The sequence below is a fragment of the Megascapheus bottae genome, chromosome 22 (assembly GCF_031878675.1).
Source record: "Megascapheus bottae isolate mThoBot1 chromosome 22, mThoBot2.hap1, whole genome shotgun sequence".
NCBI lineage: Eukaryota > Metazoa > Chordata > Mammalia > Rodentia > Geomyidae > Megascapheus > Megascapheus bottae.
The window spans coordinates 2773207-2795658 of record NC_143530.1 but is presented as its reverse complement, the minus strand read 5'-3'; the positions used below and the strand labels follow the sequence as shown (position 1 = coordinate 2795658).

Sequence of the window (22452 nt, the reverse complement as noted above, 5' to 3'; positions counted from 1 at the left end):
GTGAATTCAGTTTCATGTCATCTCAGATGACATTAACGACAGGATCCCCCTGAAGGTGGGGTATACTGCACAGAGTTGGACATCTGGCTGAGTTAGGCCTCAGACTGAAGGAAAGTATTTCTTCTTTGCATGACTTGGGAATGATCTCTAACATTTACTGAACAATGTTACTTACATTGTGCTTACAATGTTACTATGCTATCTTTCCTCTGTCTCTCTTTCCCTGTTTCACTCACATTATAGGAGTTTTCAAACAGACAGAAGTAGACAAAATGTATAATACACCCCTATATGCTCATCTAGTTTGAATGGCTGACTTCTGGCCAACTTCTATATTTACTGCCTTCATATTATTTTGAAGCACATCTTATCTGTGAAAATGTCAGAACATTATTCTAAGAGATAAGGGCTTTTAAATTTACAATTTTTGCCAAGTGGGGTGGCCCATGCCTGTAATCCTAGCTACTCAAGACGCTGATCTCTGAGGATTGAAGTTCAAAGCCAGCTCAGGCAAAAAAAAACAAAAAAACAAAAAAAACCCTGAGACTCTTATCTCCAATTAACCCCTAGGAAACAAGGAGTGAGGCTTGGCTCAAGGGTAGGCTGGTAGCCTTGAGCTGAAGAGCTTAGGGACAGCACCCGGGCTGAGTTCAAGCCCTATGACCCACAAAAATAAATAAATAAATAAATAAATAAATAAAAATTACAATTCTTTAAACTTCACCACAAAAATGTTAGTGGGGACCATTATAATGTCTATCTCACTGATGAAGACAAGGAGGCAGAAGAAGGCTAACTGGCCTGACTGGTGACCTAGGCAGAGCCTGTCCGGTGAGGCACAGTGCCCACTAGTTCCCTCAAGAGCCCTCGGCTGTAGCTAAACCACCCACTGAAGATGTGGACTTTGAGAATAGAAGAAACATCTTCCAGCTCCCTGAGTATTGAGTTCCATAAATTCAGTCACTAAGCAGGCCATACTTTAGGCTTATTCAGTACCCAGGGACATAATGCCTGTGAAAGGGCCAAGTTGTCATCTCTAGGGAAGAAAAGACCAGCTTGAAATATGAATAGTTGCTATTTAGGCAGAAAAACTGATAAAGCATTCAACCCATTCTTGTGATAGAGTCTGCAGTGTTGGAGAAGGCTACACTGGGTGGGGACACAGCAGACAATGTGACACTCACAGGGTTACAGCTGTCAAGGGAATGAAAAGGTTCAAGAAGAATTTTCCTTTAGTTTCTTTCTGGACAAAAGGAGCCAGTCTTCCCACAGAGCCTTTTCAGTGTTGTTAGCACAGCTACTTCTGTTTATTTGTCTCCAGAATCATCTGGCGCCTTCCTCCCTTGCCTTTCCTTAAGATCCTTAGCCTGCTATGTGCTTTTTTTTTTTACTGCCAGAGTTGTTCTCCTCACCTGGGAACCAGTTGTCTAACAACAAAAATGGTCTTGGGAGCCCAGCTGTGCCTCTCCAGAGGCCTGACAGAGGTGCCCTGCCTCCACCCTCACGCTGAAGCTCTTCCAAGAGATCAGCTCCACTGAAAAAGAAACCCTCTGCCTCGTATGAATCTTCTTGGTCCATCACAATCTTAAGAACAGAGCAGAAACCAAGGAAATACTATTTGTTACCTAACAGAGCTTTTCTAGTTCACATCCCAGAAATCATTTCTCCACGCATCACGTTGGCTCTTCTCCTTCATACTTTCCTGTGCCCTTGGGGATCACTGACATTTCCGTGACTTTTGCTCTTCCTTCTTCATTTCTGCCCCAGGTTCACTGACAGAAGCTATCGTGTTGTTAGAGAAACACCAGCTCCTTACCCCCTCACCGTGGTACAGAGGAGGAAGCGCCCAGAAATCTCTGCATGGCACATGACAATAAAGAGCTTGGCCAGTGTCTTTTGGGGAGGAACATATATTTTCTTTAAATATTTGATGTTGTGGATATTTTCAAATAATTTGTTATTGAAACAACTTCTGAAAAAAAATCTAGTGGGAGAAACTCTGGCGAGCAGGTCACTGCCCGATAGAGTGGGAGTTAGCTAAGCAATGGCAAATTATGTTTATGTGCCACAGCTTCCTCCCGAGCGTGGCCTCCCTCAAGAAGCTGTGGTAGACGCTGTTAACCTGTCATAAAACAGAAGCCTGGAGGGCCTCTTAGTACTTTACCCCAGGATTCCCTTATGAAGCAGTGGGGTTGGCATGAAATGTAGATGCCATTTCGTCACAAAGGGGCTTGTAAAGCCTTTCCCTCACTACCCTTCATGAGTCGTTTTGCCTGCAGTCACTCAGGTCCCTAACAGTAAAGGGCTGTCCACTTTGACTAAGAATCAGAAAAGTGAAGAGGAAACGTTACCTTTCAAGGATGAAAAACTTTTGACAAGGAAGATGATGAGAAAATATTTTAACTGCTGATGGTTCATGGAAGATTTCAGTTCAAAGTGGGTGGCTTCCGTTCCATTGTGGTGGTTAGTTAAGAATACAGTCGGGCCTGGAGTTTGGCCTAGTGGTAGAGTGCTTGCCTAGCATGCATGAAGATCTGGTTCAAGTCCTCAGTACCACATGCATAGGGAAAAAAAAATGCTGGATGTGGTGCTGTGGCTTAAGTGGCAGAGCTCTAGCCTTGAAAGAGTCCAAAGACAGTGCTCAGGCCATGAGCTGAAGCCCCAAGACTGGCAAAAAAAAAAAAAAAGAAAGAAAGAAAAGAAGAGAAAAGAAAAAAAAAGAAAAGAAAAAAGTGTCTATTTTTAAGTGGTGTTTATATTGGATAGGCCTTATGGATATTAATCACTTTATCTATTACAATAAAGCTTTAAGCACAATCTTCAATTAAATCCTTACTGACATTCCACTTTGGAGGGAAAAAACATCAAATCACATCCTATGCCACTAGAACTTCTGTTGAATAACAACTTCTCATTAGGGGCCTTGACTCAAAGTCTAGTCTTCTAAATGGTGGCCCTTCCATTAACCAAGCTGCAGAAAGGAGACAAAGAATGCAGACTATTCTGAATTATCTAAATTATATTCACTTATCCATTTAAGAAAGTGGACTCAGAAGTTTTACAATGATTTCCAATAAATGAGGTGGAAACAGAAAGCCTTTTCTGAGTAACACAAAAGATTAGGGATGAGCTCTGCAGCCAGACTACCTAGGCACAGATTATTTTTGGCACTACCATCTTCTGTTTTAGTGACTTTTTGCAAAAGATGATTTTTCATCTGTACCATAGCTAAAAATAGCAGATTTCATCTAGTTGGGAGAAATAAAATGAATACAAGAATAAGCCTAGAATTGTTCTTAGCATAGAGTACTTTGTACCTGTGAATCAATAATATTGGTTATTGCCACCTGGAAAGAAGGGAGTGTCAGGGAAAAATTCTCTCTCTGCTTTCTTCTGGCTTGAGCACCCAAGGGTAGCCGTTGGCTCAGTAGTGAAGAGCACAGGACAGAAATAGATCAGCAGGGAAAGCTCAGTTCTCTTTGGAGAGAGAATGTTCATTTGAAATATCTTTGTGATGGTTACAAAAGATACCAAATAGGCACTCAATACAGTAACCCATTCTGGATAATAACTAACCTTTCTGTGTATTTCAAACTCTCTCTTTAGTTCTTCTATGACCTTTCTGGGAACTTTCTTTCTTTCTTTCTTTCTTTCTTTCTTTTTTTTTTTTTTTTTTTTTTTTTGGGCCAGTCGTGGGCTTGAGCTCAGGGCCTGAGCACTGTCATTGGACTTTCTCAAGGCTAGAGCTCTATCACTTAAGCCTCAGCACCACTTCTGGCTTTTTTTTCTATGTATGTGGTACCGAGGAATTGAACCCGGGTATTCGTGTATGCTAGGTGAGCACTCTACCACTAGGCCAAACTTCCGGCCCTCTGGTAGCTTTCTAAAAACAAATTCTATCTGCTTCAGATTTCTGAATGACAGTAAATATAAGAGTAGCATATAGTACTCAATGAATATTTGTTAAAGAAATAATTTATTGGCCAGGAGTTTGGCCTACTGGTAGAGTGCTTGCCTAGCATACACGAAGCCCTGGTTCCTCAGTACCACATACACAGAAAAAGCTGGGAGTGGTGCTGTGGCTCAAGTGGTAGAGCGCTAAAAAGCCCAAGGACAGTGCTCATGCCCTGAGTTCAAGCCCCAGGGCAAGGAAAGAAGGAAGGGAGAAAGGAAAGGATGGAGGGAGGGAGGGTGGGCCAGAGAGAGAGAGACAAAAATGTAGTTTTGTGCATACACTAGAATATTAAGATTTTAGAAATGTGTCACTACATGGATGACCCTGAGTGAGGGGATATTTTTGCTAAATGAGATGCTAATCACAGACAAGTGTTCTATCATCCCATGGGTATAAAGTCTCCAGAATTGTGTCTAGAAAGACAAAATGGGCTCAGCCCAGTGGCTCACGCCTGTAATCAATCCTAGCTACTCAGAAGGCCAAAATCTGAGGATACGATTCAAAGCCAGCCCAGGCACTAAAGAACATGAGACTCTTTTTTTTTTTTCCATATACGTACTTTTTATTGAATTTGTTAATGGTACAGAGTTCTTGTACTGCCAAACCATGCCTGAGAATCCAAAGGAAAGAAATGGTACAGGGACAGCCCCCACCATCCCACGGGGGACTCAAACTCCATTCGTGTGCATTTTCATCATTTCCAAATCTTCTAGAAGGCAGAACCAGAGTTGGATTTTCAATCTGCTGCAGGTCTTTGGGTTTCCAGTACAACGGGCCATGAACAAACCTCACGCCTGTCGGCACCCTGAGAACATGAGACTCTTATCTCCAGTTAATCACTAGACAACAGGAAGTAGGGCTGTGGCTCATGGGTAGGATAGTATCCTTGAGCTAAAGAGCACAGGGACAGCACCCAGGCCCAGAGTTCAAGCCTCATGGCCCACAAGAAAAAGAAAGAAAAAGTGGTAGTCTTTCTAGGAGGAGAAAGTGGATATAGTATCAGTTTTACAAAATGAAAGTGTTTCAGAAACTGGTTGCAGGACCATGTACATTTATTTACTACTCTGAATTGTATACTTGAAGTGTTTATGTCAAATTTTGTATTATGGGTTATTTCAGCATAGTAAGAAAAGTATGAGAAGAAAACAGTAAGTCACAAATTCATCTGTAGTGTGTACGACGAAATTGGAGCAAAGCCAGGGGCCAGGCTCTAGGATGCCAGGGGAGCCAAAGCAGCAATAAACAAAGAGGGCTTGGAAAGACTCCTGGAGAAGGTGAAATCTGAGCAATGGTTGTCCAGATGGCCGCTTCGCTGGGGTCTACAGTCTGTGATCAGATCTTCCAGGACCCCCTGGTTGGGTGGCAGTGTCCGCACCTGATCAAGCGGAGGGTGGCTGGACAGTGCACGGTGGTGGGCAGCTAGCTGATAGGAGATGTGGGCGGACGTAAGTATCCAACCTGACTGGAAAAACTATCCAGGTACTCAGGTAACACTTGCACAGGTTATAATCGGATGCCATCTGAGACCTGAGATTGTGTTACTGTAAAGATAAAGGGTTGCTTTTATATGTGGCTCTTTCTAAAATCAAACCATAACCTAGAAGCAAAATACAAGAGTGTGTTAAGTTTTTTCAAAGTTTGAATGTTGTTGTTTAGCTTGAGGAGTCTTTTTTTTTTTTTTTGAGGAACTGAGAAAACATCCAGTTACAAGACTAGAGTTCTTCAAAATTCAGTTAACCAGTCTGTCAACCTGTACGTAAGGAGGGCATCTCTAAGGAACTCCTTCCAGACAGTCTCAGGCTCACAGGTCACGTGGCACAGAGTCGTGAGCTGCGTGTACAAATCCTGCGGCCTGAACATCTTCTATTATGAATTTTTGGGACTGGAATAAACAGGTATCAACTTACCATCACTTAAGGCCAATTCAGGAAAAAAAAATCAAAGAAATTTATCAATTGGACTCTTTAAATTAAGTTTTCCACCTATTATTTTTTAAACTTTTAACTTTTGGAGCTCTAATTTAAAAAATAAATTAAACAAGTACATGGCCAAGCACTGACAGCTCACACCTATAATCCTAGCTACTTGGGAGGCTGATGTCTGAAGATCCCAGTTCAAATCCAGCCTGGGCAGGAAAGTCCATGAGACTCTTATCTCCAACTAATCACCAGAAAATAGTTAATGGAGCTATGGCTCAAAGTGGTAGAGCAAAGAGAAACTCAGGGACAGTGAGCCCAAGCCTGAGTTCAAGCCCTACAACCACAACCAAAAAAAAGAAAGAAAGAAAGGAGGGAGGGAGGGAGGGAGAGAGGAAGAAAGGAAAAAAGGTAGGATAAATCTTTACCTTGGAATTAGAAAACTATCTCCCCCTTCTTCCTCCCACTAAACTTAAAAGAGGAGATTAAAATATAGTCTATGAATGGATGGTAACTCCGTCTACAATTCTGTCCTATGGCCAAGGATTCTTAAGCTACAGTAGCAGCCATTCAGAACATACATGGTTGTTTTCAACTCTCTCCAAGCTAAAGCTGCAATTACTAATAGAAACTTATCTTTACCTGGAGTTCAAGTATCATTACATTCTATTCTTCCCAAAAGGGGAACAAGTTCTAGATACACTGTAATTTCTTTTCTTTCCTTTTCTTCTTTTCTTTTCTTTTCTTGCCAGTCCTGGGCTTGAGCTCAGGGCCTGAGCACTGTCCTTGGACTTTCTCAAGGCTAGAGCTCTACCACTTGAGCCTCAGCACCACTTCTGGCTTTTTTCTATGTATGTGGTACCGAGGAATTGCACCTGGGTCTTCGTGCGTGCTAGGTGGACACTCTACCACTAGGCCAAACTCCTGGCCACATTGTAATTTCTTTAAAAAGGGAAAGATTTGATAACTGAGGGATTTTGAAAGAAGTAGGGGGTAGGGGGAAAGTAGCAAATTTCACTTTTAAATTTCAAGGCCTGGTGTCTACAAGCTTGGGTCATACCAGTATTAGAGCCTTGAAGAGCTAAAGAAGCTTGGGGAAGATGCTGAGGGGGGCATGCTGAGGTGATATAGTGAAGCCCTGGTTGAGGTTAAAGAGCACAAAGTCACAGTGACCTCAAAAACCCGTTACGACACCCCTCCCCGCACACACAGTTCCCACAGCACACACCGTACCAGTGATATACAAGGACAATTAGATGACAGGTGAGGTCTAGGCAAGTGAATCCAGGCAAGTGTGGTGGGCAGAGGACAAGGAGTGAGGTGAGTCAGGTTTGTGATGAGCCGTGGGGTCAGTTGGGGTGGGTGGACCAAGAGAGAAGGGTTCAAGGAGTGCAGGTTGGGAGGGGCCAGGGCATGCTCTCTAATCATCAGGAATATCGCTGGTAGAAATCAGGACATCTATAATCAGAAGGCAAAACTCCACACTTGAGACGTTGAATCTAAATCATCACTACTTTTGTAGACAGACAGATCGGTGGTTGCAATGGAGTAGAGATGAAAAATATTGCTGTGATAGTTCTCAGAGGCCTGAACGGAGCAGGCCTCTGCAGAACACTGGTTTTTAACCAGAGTAACTAGTAAGTCTGAGTTACTACCCCACATGGTGGGAAAGCGCCCCCTAGGGAATGGAAAAAGGTCCTCAGGGGGCCTGGAGAGCCCTCACAGCAAGTACTGGGAAGAGAGGCCCTGGGGTGGGGCAACAGTGAGGAGTCCTCCGCTTCCCCTGCTGGGCTAGTGGAAGTTCACTGTCAATGCACTTTCTTTTACCTGGCGCCCTCAACCAGCCGGAGCATCAGCGAGGTCTGCCCATGCGTTTTCGATAGCTTGGTTTAAGGCTTTGAGTAGATCAAACATTCCTCTTCACAGAATATTAACAGCCTTATCTTTCCAATTATAAAAATACAGAAGGTAAAATTCCCCATAATCTCACTGTACCAGCAATACTGTTTTGATAATAATCCTGAAAGGCTGAATACAGCAGGATTTTCAAAAATCAGCCAAGGTGCATAGTGAGACCACACACACACACAGGAATTTTCACTTTGCGCTGTCTCTAAGTCTCTTTTCTTATTTTTTTCCTCAGGAATTCTCACTTTTCCTTCAAGACTCAGTTCGAAGGTCACTTGGAGAAGACTGTCTGGCAACCACATCTTCCATTTTGGTTGTGTCTGCAGAGGCCCCGTAAGTCAGAGCTCTCCTCCACTGGAGTCCTACTACAATTCTCTGTCCTAAAGGCTTGTCCGTCTTCTCGGTAGACTCAACTCTATGCAGGCAGGTGGCCCACCTATTGTCTTTGTAACTCACAGTAACAATAATAACAGAGCTACTTAGTCTGCATTGAACATCTAGCCTTGGATTTTTTTCTTGATCAGATTTTTTTCTTTCAATATTGCAAAGTGTGAAGTAGAAAAGTTAAATTTTCTTCATCAAAATGAGCAGAACTTACTATATATTTTCCAACAGAGGATCTTTAAAGGAAGGAAGGGGCCAATTAGATAAGTCAGGTATTTAATTTTTCTGAAAATAAGGAAGCTTAGAGTTAGGCAGCGGACGCTCATGCCTGTAATCTTAGCAACTACGAAGGCTAAGATCTGAGGATCTAAGTTCAAAGCCAGACTAGGCAGGAAAGTCTGTTAGACTTTTATCTCCAACGAAATCACAGAATAGGCCAGAAATGGCGATGTGACTCAAGTGGTAAGTGGTAGAGCGCTAGCCTTGAGTGAAAGGGGATCAGGGATAGTGCCCAGGCCCAAAGTTCAAGCCTTCAGACTCGAAAACAAACAAACAAAAAAGAAAGGTTAGGAAGTATAAAGATTATTTTATACTAAAATTTACTTCTATACCCCTAGGCTTATATGAAAATTTACATCAAATGTATTTTTGTTTTATAAAGTAATTTCTATTAAAGTGTTGTGCCCAGAGGAGGGTCCCCCAAAGAGGACCACTGAGATCGAGGCGTCCGAAATGCAATCAGCAAGGTTTTATTGCGAGATACAAGCCAGGCAGGGAACTCGTCCTCAGGCACTGGGCACAGCGAGGCCGGCAGGAGTTAACAGTCAAGTCTCACACAGTCTTTTTAAAGGCAAAAACCACAAACGGCTGCTTAAGCAAGCAGGGACAGAAGTTTCAGGCCAAAGCCACAAACATGTTTCGTACAAACTGTCCTTCTCTGTTCTTGTTCCTTTTCTGCCTCCTTGTGAAACTATTTAGTAAGCATATAACTGAAGGTTATGATATCAGAATTCGTTTGAGGGGGTCATTAACTTAAATTGAGTCTGGGGTTTGCTGGTCCTTCATCCTCCCTTGCAGGAGTACCTATAGAGCCAATCCTGGATCTATTAGGCTAGATGGTTCGTGGAACTGGCTCTCGAAGAGTCATTTACGGGGAGTTGTGGAATTCCACCTCCTCATGGTACCTTCTCTGGTCATCCACAGGCAGACTCTCATAATGATGCACCTGTAGGCTCGTCGACTGAGTGGACTCTATCCTGCTTTCAATAAATTGTCTAGCCTTATTGATAATACAGGGCCCAATGTCAATAACAGAATAACCACCACCAAGGGTCCCAGTAGAGTAGGTATTAGGGCAGTAAGCCAAGGAGAATAATTGAACCATCTCTCAAACCAGCCTTGTTTTGACTCATACTCTCCCTGTCTCTTTTCTAGTCCTTCTCTGACCTTAGCCATGTTATCTTTTACTATTCCTGAATGAGCAACCTAAAAACAACATTCTTCACCCAATGTAGCGCAGAGTCCCCCTTGCTGTAGAAACAGCAAATCTAAGCCTCTTCTGTTTTGGAGGACCAACTCTGATAATGATGTTAGAGATTCTTGGAGGTGTGCGATAGACTCCTGTATCTGCCGCAGACCGACTCAGCGGGAATGCGGAGAGACCAAGTCTGGATTCACAGGTCAGGAATGGATTCGGCGATGACAGACAGACACAAACGCAAGGGAGGTTTGAAATCTGCTGCGAAGTTTTACTTGTTGAATGTGAGATTATATACAGTCAAAGTAGGAGTAGTTTCTTTCAGTTGGCATAAGGTCAAAAGATTACAATCACGTTTAAGAATGGTTACAGGGTACATTTTTCTGAGTAGAAAAGAAACTTCTCCCTTCATTCTAAGAAGCCATGGTTAATAAGTCAGACATTATGGTTAGGCGTCATCCGCCTTGGCATTAATCACTATTAGCTTTGTTTACCATCTGTTTTCTAGTTCTTCCTATGATTCTGTTTCTAAGTTAGTAATTATTACCCTGTGCCAGGAATTGTAAAACCTTAAACCTAAGAGTCCATTGTTGCTGTTCAGTTAGAGCACACCACGGTGCTCTAGCCCTTCTAATCCTTTCCCATGTGATTCATTAGGTACTTGTGACATTTACACAAGTAATGCAGACGCATTAAAGGCATATTCAGGTAAACTAACATTTATTACTAATTCAGAGATCATGTTTTCCGTTTAGTTTCTAATTCTGTCTTATTATTAATAGAATGCATTGAGGTCATTAAGGCTGCTGTGGGTATGTCTTGCGCCAGAGTAGCCAGGCATGCACTTTTAGTTCCTGGAGCATCTAGTCGCTCAATTAATTGTTTAGGCCAGTAGCTGGCACAGAATATTACTGCCATACCATCAACTATCAGAAATGAAAAGAGTGATAAAAGAATCCCAGCACCCAGCATTATGAGCATTCCACGCATATGTCCCGGTCTCTGCCAGGGACCTCCAGGAGGCCTGATCACCATTGGTGCGAACCTCAGGACTGGCAGCCATTCAAGCTCTTTCTGCTCCATGCTGCACAGACTCCACTGGAGTGGGTGTGGCAGTTCCCCGTTTTTTATTTTTTAAGTGATATGCGTAGAAGTCACGTTCAATGGTGTGCAGGGAAGTTAAAATAATTCTGAAGATAATAGGAAATATTAATAAAATGATGATTAGGACAGTAATACCTACACCAAGAAAAATAAAATATTGAATCCAATCCAAGGGATTCAAGTCTTTAAGATAAAGTTGTGGAGAGAGTAGAAATGTCCCAGGACTCCAAGTGCTGTTGACTCATGGCTGTAATTTGCTGCTGTAAGGTAACCATATCATAGGTAAGATTTGTATTTTTCCAGACACTTAATAAATGAGACGCCCATACGGAGTTATGCCTTTTAAAGTAAAACAAATAGGTAAAGTATTAGACCTCCCCTCATAATTGACGTAAGAGGAGGTATTATGGCCAAAATGAAAAGTTGGAGATTCCTCCAAGATGTCAGAAACATTAATTATAACCTTAATATATTCTGAGTTTTCCCAGCCTACTGGATGTAAAGGCAGAGGCTTTGGAATATAAGTCCAGTAACTTTGTGCTGAGGTCACCGGGGAGTTCACAGTAAGGAGAGATAATAATGCTAAAAGGAGAGTTAATGCAGTCTTTGGCTGATGGGTTGTTTTTAGTAATGTTTCCGCTTCATGTAGAAGATGATGAAGATCTTTTGGAGGGCGAGGTGTGCTCTGCTGCGGTTGGAGTGAGAGACGGGCCATCCACGCATTCGGCGGAAGAGTTGCTTCTGCTTTCGTTTTTGTCTTCGGGACATTTTTAGTCGCTGCGGGCTGGATGAGTCTGTCTGGAATCCAGATGGGAGTCTCGGCATCCTGGGCTGCAGACATCCCGGACCCGGTGTGTCTGTCTCTCTTCTATTTTTTCTTAGTTCTTGCCCCCTATTTCAGGAACCCCAATCTGCGAACCCTGGTTTGTTGCCGGCTGGCCCTGGCAACTGGCACCTGAACAGGGACTTTGCTTTGTCCGGGCAGGCTCAAAGTTGCGGCTATTAGATTAATGAGTCCTACAAAAGGCCATGTTACTCCAATTAAAGCAACAAGGTGGTCAACTCAGAAATAGTCTAAGTATGATCTTACCTGGAACCTGGTAAGAGCCAAAATTACATTTGAATAAGGGTTTCTGACCTTCTCCATGGGCCTGCTGGAGATTGCTATAAAGTAATTTACAAGAGTAAGTTGAAATAGCAATTAAGTAACCATTTTGATAGTCCTAATTTTCCTTGTTTCTTTTTTTTTTTTTTTTTTTTTTTTTTTTTTTTTAACCAAAACTTTAGGACAACTTTACTTTTAAATTTTGTTCAGAAACCATTTCTACTTTTCTTTAACTTTTACACTTTGTAACTTAAACTCTTAACACTTTGGTCTTTATTTGCATTTGAAAAACATTTAAGGCTAAAGGAATTCCCTTTGCCTCCAGGCCCCCTAGGGCCCAGGTCACTCCCTTTGCCTTTAGAAGAGGCTTTTTGTTTTATTCTGCAGTTTAGATTATTACTGCCTAGAACTCCATCAACAGTTTAAACTCAAATGACAGTTTTTCCCTAATGCAAGAATTACAAACATCAGTGCACCAAAAGTTATCATCAGACTTCCAGTGTCAGTCTGCAAGAAAAGACAGATAGGCAAAGTTTCTGACATTAATGAACAATTTTACATTTAAATTTCTAATACATGTCTCCAAACTTTAAAGGTAATAAATCCCAAATTCCCTAATACCTCTGGCTTAAACAGGATACAATGTTTACAATGTAAACAGCTCTAAGTATTACAAAACCAGATTTTTTTTTTTCCAGGTCTTTAGAAAAGTACTTTTTACCAATTTCTCTTTAAACCAATGTAATAATCCTTTGAGACATTGTAAAACATTCAAACCTAATATTTTTTTTTGAAGTTTTAAGTTTAGATTTACCCAATTGTCTTTGTGTTTAAGTATAAATTTATCCATTGTTTTATACAGCATGCTGACAATTTAACCTTGAACATGTTCACTCACTCATTCACATACATTCATACTCAAAAATCATAAAGCGCGCAAAAATAATATCGGCCGTTCATTTTCCGGAAGTTTGTGTCAAGAGAGTTTTGCTAATTTTACTCTTACAGGTGAGAACCAGGTTCAAAACAAAACTTTTTGCAAGGCAACTTAGCTGGAATTTATTTTTCCAGGGCTTGTTACAACTGCAGACATGGGGGAGCGGCCATGCTAGGCCCAGAAATGTTCAAATAAATAACAAGGATGTGTGCTTGAGTATGCACAGAAAAACCATAAGGATCCATACTTAAAAATGGTACCAATTTTAAAGACAAAACTGGACAAGGAAGAATATGTGACACGAACAAGACAGAGAAACGGAGACTTTTAAATAATCAGACATTGACATTTAACAAGAAAATTGGACTCAATCAGATACACTTAACACAAAAAACATGAGCTCAAATGAATGTTTTCACCAAACAGTTATTTTTAGATTTAGACATGTCTTACTGGTGGGACTCTCAGGTATGCCTTGTTATTGACAAGAAACTCAGAAGGGGAGGGGGGGGTCAAGGCGTCCCTTGACCACCCAGGCCTCTGTTTTAGGCCCACAGTGCAGCTGCTTTATTAAGGGCTCGAGGAGAATTAGGGGCAGAATCACCCTGTAACAATTCAAAGAGTGGCTTTAATTCTCCAGTAGATAATTTTAGTTGAGGTCTTATCCAATTGATATTTCCTAAAACCTTTTGTAAGTCATTTAGTGTAAGTAGAGAATCCCTGCAAATCTGTAATTTTTGTGACGTTATTTTTTGTTCATGAATAACATGCCCTAGATATTTTATAGGTAACTGGTATTGAATTTTGTCAGGAGTGACAACTAGCCCATTATTCTGCAATGATTCTAATAATAAAATTAAAGACTCCTGTAATTCCCCATAAATTTTTGCTGCAAGTAAAATATTATCCATATAATGAATTAGATAAACATTAGGAAATTGTTGTCTTACTGGTTCAATAGCATTGGCCACAAATTTTTGACATAACGTAGGACTATTTTTCATTCCTTGAGGTAACACTTTCCATTGATATCTTTTGTAGGGTCTTATAAAATTTACTGATGGTACACTGAATGCAAATTTCTTACAATTCTCAGGATGTAATTTTATTGTAAAGAAGTAGTCTTGTAAATTTATAACTGTAATTTTCCAATCTTTTGGAATTGTTACTGGATTTGGCAGCCCTGGTTGCAATGCGCCCATGTCATGCATGGTTGCATTTACTGCTCTTAAATCTTGTAATAATTTCCATTTACCAGATTTCTTTTTTATGGCAAAGATAGGAGTATTCCAGGGACTAGTAGTCTCCTCCAAATGTCCTGAGTTTAACTGTTTTTGAACAATAGTTTCTATGGCCTGTATTTTTTCTAGGGTAAGGGGCCATTGATTAAGCCATACAGGCTCTTCAGATTTCCAAGATATTTGATCTGCAAATAATGTAGCCTCAATGGCCCCTATGAAAAATATTGTTCATCAATGTCTGAATCTGTAAATAGCTTAACATTCATTTCTGTCATTATGTCTCTTCCCCATAAGGAGAAGGGCAATGAGGGAATGACATATGGATGGATGGTTCCCTTTTTCCCATCCACTTCCCAGCGTAGGAGTTCTGCACTTTTTGCTACATTAGAAGCCATTCCCAATCCCTGTAATGAAGAGGAAGTTTTTATTACTGGCCAAGCTTGAGGCCAATCTTTTCCTGCAATACAAGTCTTATCTGCTCCTGTATCTAAAATACCCTTAAAAGTTTTTCCATTGATTTTTACAGACAGAAAAGGCCTATCCTTTCCTATTTCCATAACCCAAGCTACTGTATTAGTTGACCCGAAAGAGCCCTGACCTCTTTCCTTTGACAACTCTGGATTAGGTAATTTTAAATAAGGAAGCAAAAGTAATTGTGCTATTCTTTGTCCTTTTCTTAGGACTACTGTTCCTTTAACAGTTTTAGCCATGATTTTAATTTCTCCAGTAAAGTCAGAATTGATCACTCCGGGAAGCACTTCAATCCCCAATTTAAAGTTAGAACTTCGTCCCAGTAACAATCCTGTAATTCCTGAGGGTAGAGTTCCTTGAACCGAAGTAGGTACCAGTTGAACCCCATCTTCCACAGACAGGATTACATCCTTGCCTACCACTACATCTAAGCCTGCACTTCCTGGACTGGCTCTAGGCAAATTATGTATTGTGAATTCTGGAGCCTCTGGGTTAAGGGCTTGACTGTTGGCCTTGCCCTCCTTTTCCTCTCTTGTATCGGGGCTGAGAGGCTGCCCCTTTTCTAGTTTTTTGATTCCTTGACTTCTTCTTCTACTTTACTTCCGTATTTGCAGAATTTTGATTTACATTTATTTTTCCAATGCCTTCCTCTCTGGCATTGGGGACATATTCCTGGAGGATTCTTTTTGTATGTTCCTCCCTGTTTTTTGCTAGAGCAATCCTTTTTCATATGTCCTGATTCTCCACATTCAAAACAAGTAGGTTGAGGCCCTTTCTTAGATCCTCCACCCCCATATGTCTGCTTGACATATGAATGAAACGTTTGACCTTTCATAGCTGCCGCGTAGGCCATTCCTTGCACTACCGCGGGTGAGGCGTCAGCACATGCTTTTACATAGTCTTGCAATGAACCTGTTTTCCTTAAAGGACGAATGAGGTCTTGGCAGAGTGTGTAAAATTCTCTGCCTGTAGCACCCGAGACTTTTAGACCTCGTTCTGTTAACATGTGCTTGAGAACTGAAACAAAAAGTTTCTGTCCTTTAGTTCCTGATCGCCCCATGGTTAATCTTACTCACCCTTCACCAGTCTCCCTTGTTTTACTGGCGGGACTGCAGTTCCCTTGGTGAGAGCCTATCCACTCCTTGGAAAAAGAGAAAAGAAAGGATAAAGTGTTACCTGTCCAGTCAGGTCCCTGTTCGGGCGCCACTTGCCGCAGACCGACTCAGCGGGAATGCGGAGAGACCAAGTCTGGATTCACAGGTCAGGAATGGATTCGGCGATGACAGACAGACACAAACGCAAGGGAGGTTTGAAATCTGCTGCGAAGTTTTACTTGTTGAATGTGAGATTATATACAGTCAAAGTAGGAGTAGTTTCTTTCAGTTGGCATAAGGTCAAAAGATTACAATCACGTTTAAGAATGGTTACAGGGTACATTTTTCTGAGTAGAAAAGAAACTTCTCCCTTCATTCTAAGAAGCCATGGTTAATAAGTCAGACATTATGGTTAGGCGTCATCCGCCTTGGCATTAATCACTATTAGCTTTGTTTACCATCTGTTTTCTAGTTCTTCCTATGATTCTGTTTCTAAGTTAGTAATTATTACCCTGTGCCAGGAATTGTAAAACCTTAAACCTAAGAGTCCATTGTTGCTGTTCAGTTAGAGCACACCACGGTGCTCTAGCCCTTCTAATCCTTTCCCATGTGATTCATTAGGTACTTGTGACATTTACACAAGTAATGCAGACGCATTAAAGGCATATTCAGGTAAACTAACATTTATTACTAATTCAGAGATCATGTTTTCCGTTTAGTTTCTAATTCTGTCTTATTATTAATAGAATGCATTGAGGTCATTAAGGCTGCTGTGGGTATGTCTTGCGCCAGAGTAGCCAGGCATGCACTTTTAGTTCCTGGAGCATCTAGTCGCTCAATTAATTGTTTAGGCCAGTAGCTGGCACAGAATATTACTGCCATACCATCAACTATCAGAAATGAAAAGAGTGATAAAAGAATCCCAGCACCCAGCATTATGAGCATTCCACGCATATGTCCCGGTCTCTGCCAGGGACCTCCAGGAGGCCTGATCACCATTGGTGCGAACCTCAGGACTGGCAGCCATTCAAGCTCTTTCTGCTCCATGCTGCACAGACTCCACTGGAGTGGGTGTGGCATGTATCCTCTTGATATCTTCATCTATAGCCACCCGCAGGGCATCATAATTCCCTCTTTGTTGGACAAGGGAGGCTGTCCCCGTACCAAGTCCTCCTAGGCTAGTTCCTATCAGTAGGCTCAAGGTCATGGCCGTGATGGGCTCTCTTTTTATTCTAGGGCTATCCTCTGAACTGTGCTGCCTCCAAGAGTTTTGCAAATTATCAAAGAAATCTGGGTTTGAATAATAAGTTATGATGGGCATCAGTGGTACCAATACACAAGAATCATGAAGAGTCTTCAGGACAGTGGAGTGCACACAAGGGTTTGGGCCGCCTTGGAACAGGCCCACCAGGCATCTTGTGGAGGCAGCCAGTAGTCAGGTCCTGATTCAATACTAATAACATTTCTTTTTCTGGCGTTCCCACACAGGTACCCAAGCCAGTGACTCGGGTTAAGGTGAGTCCCACCTTTGACTTCCGCCTGCACGATTTATCCTTATTGGCTTGGGACGCATTACCAGAGACAGCAATCCCTTCATAATAACATCACAGCAAAGCCAGCAAGATTCGGCCAGATTGGGCTGAGTATGGTCTAGGATCATACAGGGCTTCTGCATTAAATTTACTAAGGAATTCTTATTGTGGGGTAAATAAGTAGACTTGGGTGAAGGTTTGGTACCCAAAGCTAGGGTGGGGTGAAGAGAGGGTCCCTGAGTTCCCGGGGTTGGTTTTTTTGTAGGCTTGGCAGTGGGTGGTGGTTCTGGCTTTAATGCGGATTTGGGACCCACAGCCATGTTCGTTATAGGTTTAGCAATAAGCTTGAGAGTAAACAGAATGCCCGCGTTTCCTGTTGGGATATATCCATCTCTTCCCATATTGCATTTATAAAGCCGGAGACCCCGTGTTTTACCCAATCTCCAAGTCTGGTCCTTTTTTCCTTGATCTGTAAATCTAAGCTTGATCTGTGGTCCATTCTTGGGTATATCTATTAAGTCTCCCCCTTTTGCTTTCCAATCTGTGGCAAAGGTCTCACAGGAGGTAATGTCCGTGGCCCTGGGTCTGCTAAAGTCAATACTTCTGTGTTAGGTGGGAGGGCTGCTTCCTTGGTGGCTCGATCAGCCAGATTATTTCCTTTAGTCAATGCATCAACTTCCTTTTGGTGACCAGGGCAGTGCATGATAGCAATCTTTGTGGGTCGCCATAGGGCCTGAATGAGACTCACAATATCACATTTGTTTTTGATAGCTTTCCCTTCTGCTGTCAGCAGCCCCCCCTCTTGGTATATGGCTCCATGGACATGCACGGTGGCAAAGGCATAGCGGCTGTCCGTGTAGATACTTAGTCTTTTTCCTTTTCCCATCCGCAAAGCCTTTGTTAGTGCCACTAATTCTGCTTTCTGTGCAGATGTCCCTTGGGGGAGTGCTTCTGCCCACACTATCTCAGTGTCTGTAGGGACCGCCTCGCCTGCGTACCTCTTTCCATCTCGGATGAAGCTACTTCCGTCTGTAAACCAGGTGTGGTCAGCGTGTTGCAATGGAGAGTCCAGCAGGTCTGGCCTGAGGCTGTGTGCTTGGGCCAGGATCTGCTCACAGTCAGGTAGAGGTGCTTCCAAGTCTGGGTCAGGTAGCAGAGTAGCTGGGTTCAAGGCTGTGGGTACGCAAAAACTGATTCGCTTGGGGTTAAGTAGCAGAGTCTGGTAATGGACCATGCAGGCATTGCTCATCCACCGGTCAGGTGGCTGTTTTAGTACTCCCTCTAGAGCATGCGAGTGACCACAGTTAGGTTTTGTCCCAGAGTCAGTTTATCAGTATCCTTCACTAAGAGGGCTACTGCAGTTATTATTCTTAAGCATGGAGGCCACCCAGCAGCGACAGGAGCCAATTTCTTTGATAGGTAGGCTACCGGCCGTTTCCAAGGTCCAATTGGCTGAGTGAGCACCCCTTTTGCTCTCCCTTTATTTTCTGCCATGAACAGTGTGAAGCCCAAGGCAGGGGCTTCTAAGAGGCTCCTTTTGGTGGCCTCAAAAGCTTTCTGCATTTGTTCAGTCCAATTGAATACAGGGGAGTTTTTAGAAGCCTCATAGAGGGGTTTGGCCATTACAGCGAATCCTGGTATCCACAGCCGGCAGAAGCCCTGACTTGTCTGGCTGTCGTTGGCATAGCGATCTTTAACACAGTCTCTTTTCTGGCTTCAGACAGCCATCTCTCTCCTTTCTTTAGTATATATCCAAGATATTCTACTTTTCTCTGGCATCCTTGGGCTTTCTTTGCTGATTCCCGATATCCTAATTGTCCCAAAGTTACCAGCAGTTTTTCAGTTCCCATGACGCATTCTGTCTCATTTTCTGCTGCCAACAGTAAATCATCTACATATTGAAGCAGACTCACATTGGGGTTTAGGGCACAATACTCACTCAGGTCCTCATGTAGGGCTTCGTCGAAGATGGTGGGCGAATTTTTGAATCCCTGGGGTAGTCTAGTTCAGGTTAACTGCCCACTGACCCCAACCTCAGGATCATGCCATTCGAAGGCGAACAAGGTTGGCTCTTGGGGGCGAGAGGGAGGCTGAAGAAAGCATCCTTTAGATCAAGCACTGTATACCACTGGCGTTCTGGTGGTCGTGTGCTGAGCAGAGTATAGGCCCAGTAGGGTGGATATCTATTACTCTTGTTTACTTCCTTCAGCTCTTGGACAGGCCTGTGATCTTGGGAGTGGGGTTTCTTGATAGGCAAGAGGAGTGTTCCAAGCTGACCGAACAGGCTTCAGAACCCCTAAATTCAACAAATGCTGGGGAGCGGTAAGGCTCCTCGTGAGGCCCCGTTTGGGAAAGGGAGGACACAGCTAACCCCCACTGCACAGTTAGAGCAGGCCCTGTCCAGCTGAGAAAGGCCTCACGCCAGCCTTCACCCGGCCCCGCTCCCCGAGGTAGGCCTTTCCACGGCGGGGGGCCCCCCTCTCCAGGCCGGGCCCCTCTCCAGGCCGGGCCCCTCTCCAGGCCGGAGTCCCGCTCCAGGCCGGGCCGCTCTCCCCGAGGTAGGCCTCTCCAGGCCGGGCCCCTCGGTCGCTGACCCTGTTGTCCTCCCTCCCGCAGGCCGCGCCCACCCCCGCCGCCTCCTCCTCCTCCTCCTCCGCCGCCGCCGCAGCCGCCATGGCGGGCGCCCTCCTGGAGCGCCTGAGCGCGCTGTCGAGCGGGCCTCCGCTGGGCGGCCTCCCGCGGCTGCTGGGGCGCCGGCTGCCGCGGCTGCCGCGCACCGTGCGGGAGACGGACGTGCCGCAGCTGTTCCGGGAGCCGTACATCCGCGCCGGGTACCGGCGCCCGGGGCAGGGCTGGCGCTACTACGTGCTGAGCCTGTTCCAGAAGCACAACGAGGTGGTGAACGTGTGGACGCACCTGCTGGCGGCGCTGGCCGTGCTGCTGCGCTTCGCCGCGTTCGCGCGCGGCGCGGGGCTGCCGTGGGGCCCGCGCGCCTGGCCGCTGCTGCTCTTCGTGCTGTCGGCGCTCACCTACCTGGGCTGCAGCCTGCTGGCGCACCTGCTGCAGTCCAAGTCCGAGCTGTGGCACTACACGCTCTACTTCGCCGACTACGTGGGCGTCGGCGTGTACCAGTACGGCAGCGCGCTGGCGCACTTCTTCTACAGCGCCGAGCAGGCCTGGTACGAGCGCTGCCGCCTGCTCTTCCTGCCCGCCGCCGCCTTCTGCGGGTGGCTCTCCTGCGCCGGCTGCTGCTACGCCAAGTACCGCTTCCGCCGGCCCTACCCGCCCATGCGCAAGCTCTGCCAGCTGCTGCCCGCCGGGCTGGCCTTCGTGCTGGACGCCAGCCCCGTGGCGCACCGCGTGGCGCTCTGCCACCTGGCCGGCTGCCAGGAGCGCGCCGCCTGGTACCACACGCTCCAGATCCTCTTCTTCCTGCTCAGCGCCTCCTTCTTCTCCTGCCCCGTGCCCGAGAAGTACTTCCCGGGCTCCTGCGACATCGTGGGCCACGGCCACCAGATCTTCCACGCCTTCCTGTCGGTCTGCACGCTGGCCCAGCTGGAGGCCGTCCTGCTGGACTTCCAGACCCGCCGGGACATCTTCCTGCAGCGCCACGGGCCCCTGTCCGTCTACGCCGCCTGCCTCTCCTTCTTCCTCCTGGCGGCCTGCAGCGCGGCCACGGCCGGCCTGCTGCGCCGCAAGGTCAAGGCCCGGCTGTCCCAGAAGGAGTCCTGAGGTTCCCCGGGGTGGGGGGGGGGACGGACAGGCGGCTCCCGGGGCCGCAGACACGTGGACCGAGCCCTCCGTGAGTACCCGCACGTCCCCTGCAGGGTGGATGCTCCAAAGAGCTTCCGTCAAGAGGGGACATTTCCTCTCCTTCTGGGCCACAGCCTTACCAGAAAGGGATCCTGGCTAAGATGCACGAGGCGCCACAGGAAAGGGGACCATCGTCACCGCCAGAGGATGTGGCCTCGGTGGCCCTCAGAGGCCAGCCTCAGAATGGAAGGGACGATTGGGAACTCAAGGGTGGAGAGGGGGCTGGCTCTCTCCTCACTGGCATTCTGGTCTTTGATGTCTGAGTACATTAACCAAAGCACTCTAAGTTGATCTCAGATTGTCTAGGGCGGGAAGTCGGCGGATCCGAGGTGACCTGGTGAAACCCTCAGACATATTACTCTGTGTGTACGACCGCTGGTCTCTCCTGTCCACGAAACACTGGCCTCTTTCTCAGGACTGCCTGTCTGTTTTGTTTGAAGTGCCGTGCACACCTACCCTTCGCATGGGTTTCTGGGGAATGCTTGGAGCTGTTTGAGCACTCAGGGGACTCATTCATTTTCTTAGAGGAGAAAGAACAGTGCCAAGAGCCACCAGAAAGCCCCACTACATCATGGGTGCCCTGTGTATCTGGTGTAGACTACTATTTGTTACCTGTGCAGTGCAGAACTACTGGAGGTACCAGGCTGCTTATACACCAGATCTGGGGTTGCCCTAGGAAGGTGACCGGCATGTTTTAAAAGCCCGTGGTAGGATGACTTGGTTCTAAAGATCCTCTCAGATGTTGTAGATACTGTCACAGAAAGGGCCCACATGAATTCAGGGTTCCTCAGGCTGGCAATTCTCCCAGGACATTCTCCCAAATGTAAGCTCATGGTGTGGGTGTGGCTGGTTCCTGAAGGCTCCTCTGGGTAAGAATGAGCCATCCTGTAGCCAAAGTTCTGGGTGGAGCACGGCTGCCCAACAGCTTCCCCGGGGTAGGTGGTGCCTGTCGTGTGTTTTGGCCATGCAGCTCTGAGGACTGATTCCTACAGTAATCCATGGCAGAGGCTGCATCACAGGGAGAGTGGAGAAGAAGCCTTCTCTTTCCAGGCTTCGCATCCTATCATTGTAACATCCCTTGTGTACTAAAACAAGGAGTCACTCCCAGCTTCATACACTATTATTACTTTGTCTTCAGCCCTTTTCTTCCTTTCTCAGATCTGTGAGTTTTGTGCCTTATAAATGGAAATGCATACACTTTTTACTACATGCACATTTGGAATTTTTTCTTCTGAGTTACTGAGATTTAAAAACCCATCACTTTCCAGCCGATGAACAAAAGAACTTTCAAAAGCTAGAATTACTTATCCATCAAAAGACTTTTGATGTGTATTTTGGCAAAAAAAAAAAAGATTAAATGATTTCCTATAGTCTTTAAGTCATGAAAGTATGTGTTTTGTCAGCTACATTGTTTTGCTAGATAAATTTCTTGTTAATTCCTAAGTATCTGAACTTTTTTTTTTTTGTGGGTCATGGAGCTTGAACTCCATCTGGGCACGGTCCCTGAGCTCTTCA

General features: G+C 44.9%; 1 protein-coding gene across 1 annotated transcript; it reads left to right on the top strand.

The window, feature by feature from the left end:
* The first annotated feature begins 19794 nt into the window (after positions 1-19794).
* Paqr8 (progestin and adipoQ receptor family member 8) lies at positions 19795-22032 on the top strand. The gene has a single exon (XM_090355500.1). It carries the CDS (start codon positions 19798-19800, stop codon positions 20854-20856), a length of 1059 nt encoding a protein of 352 aa, XP_090211626.1. The 5' UTR covers positions 19795-19797; the 3' UTR covers positions 20857-22032.
* The last annotated feature ends 420 nt before the right edge of the window (positions 22033-22452 follow it).

What these genes read in the sequence shown, in the direction of transcription:
- Paqr8 (XM_090355500.1), top strand. Translation starts at nt 19,798, where the DNA reads ATGGCGGGCGCCCTCCTGGAGCGCCTGAGCGCGCTGTCGAGCGGGCCT.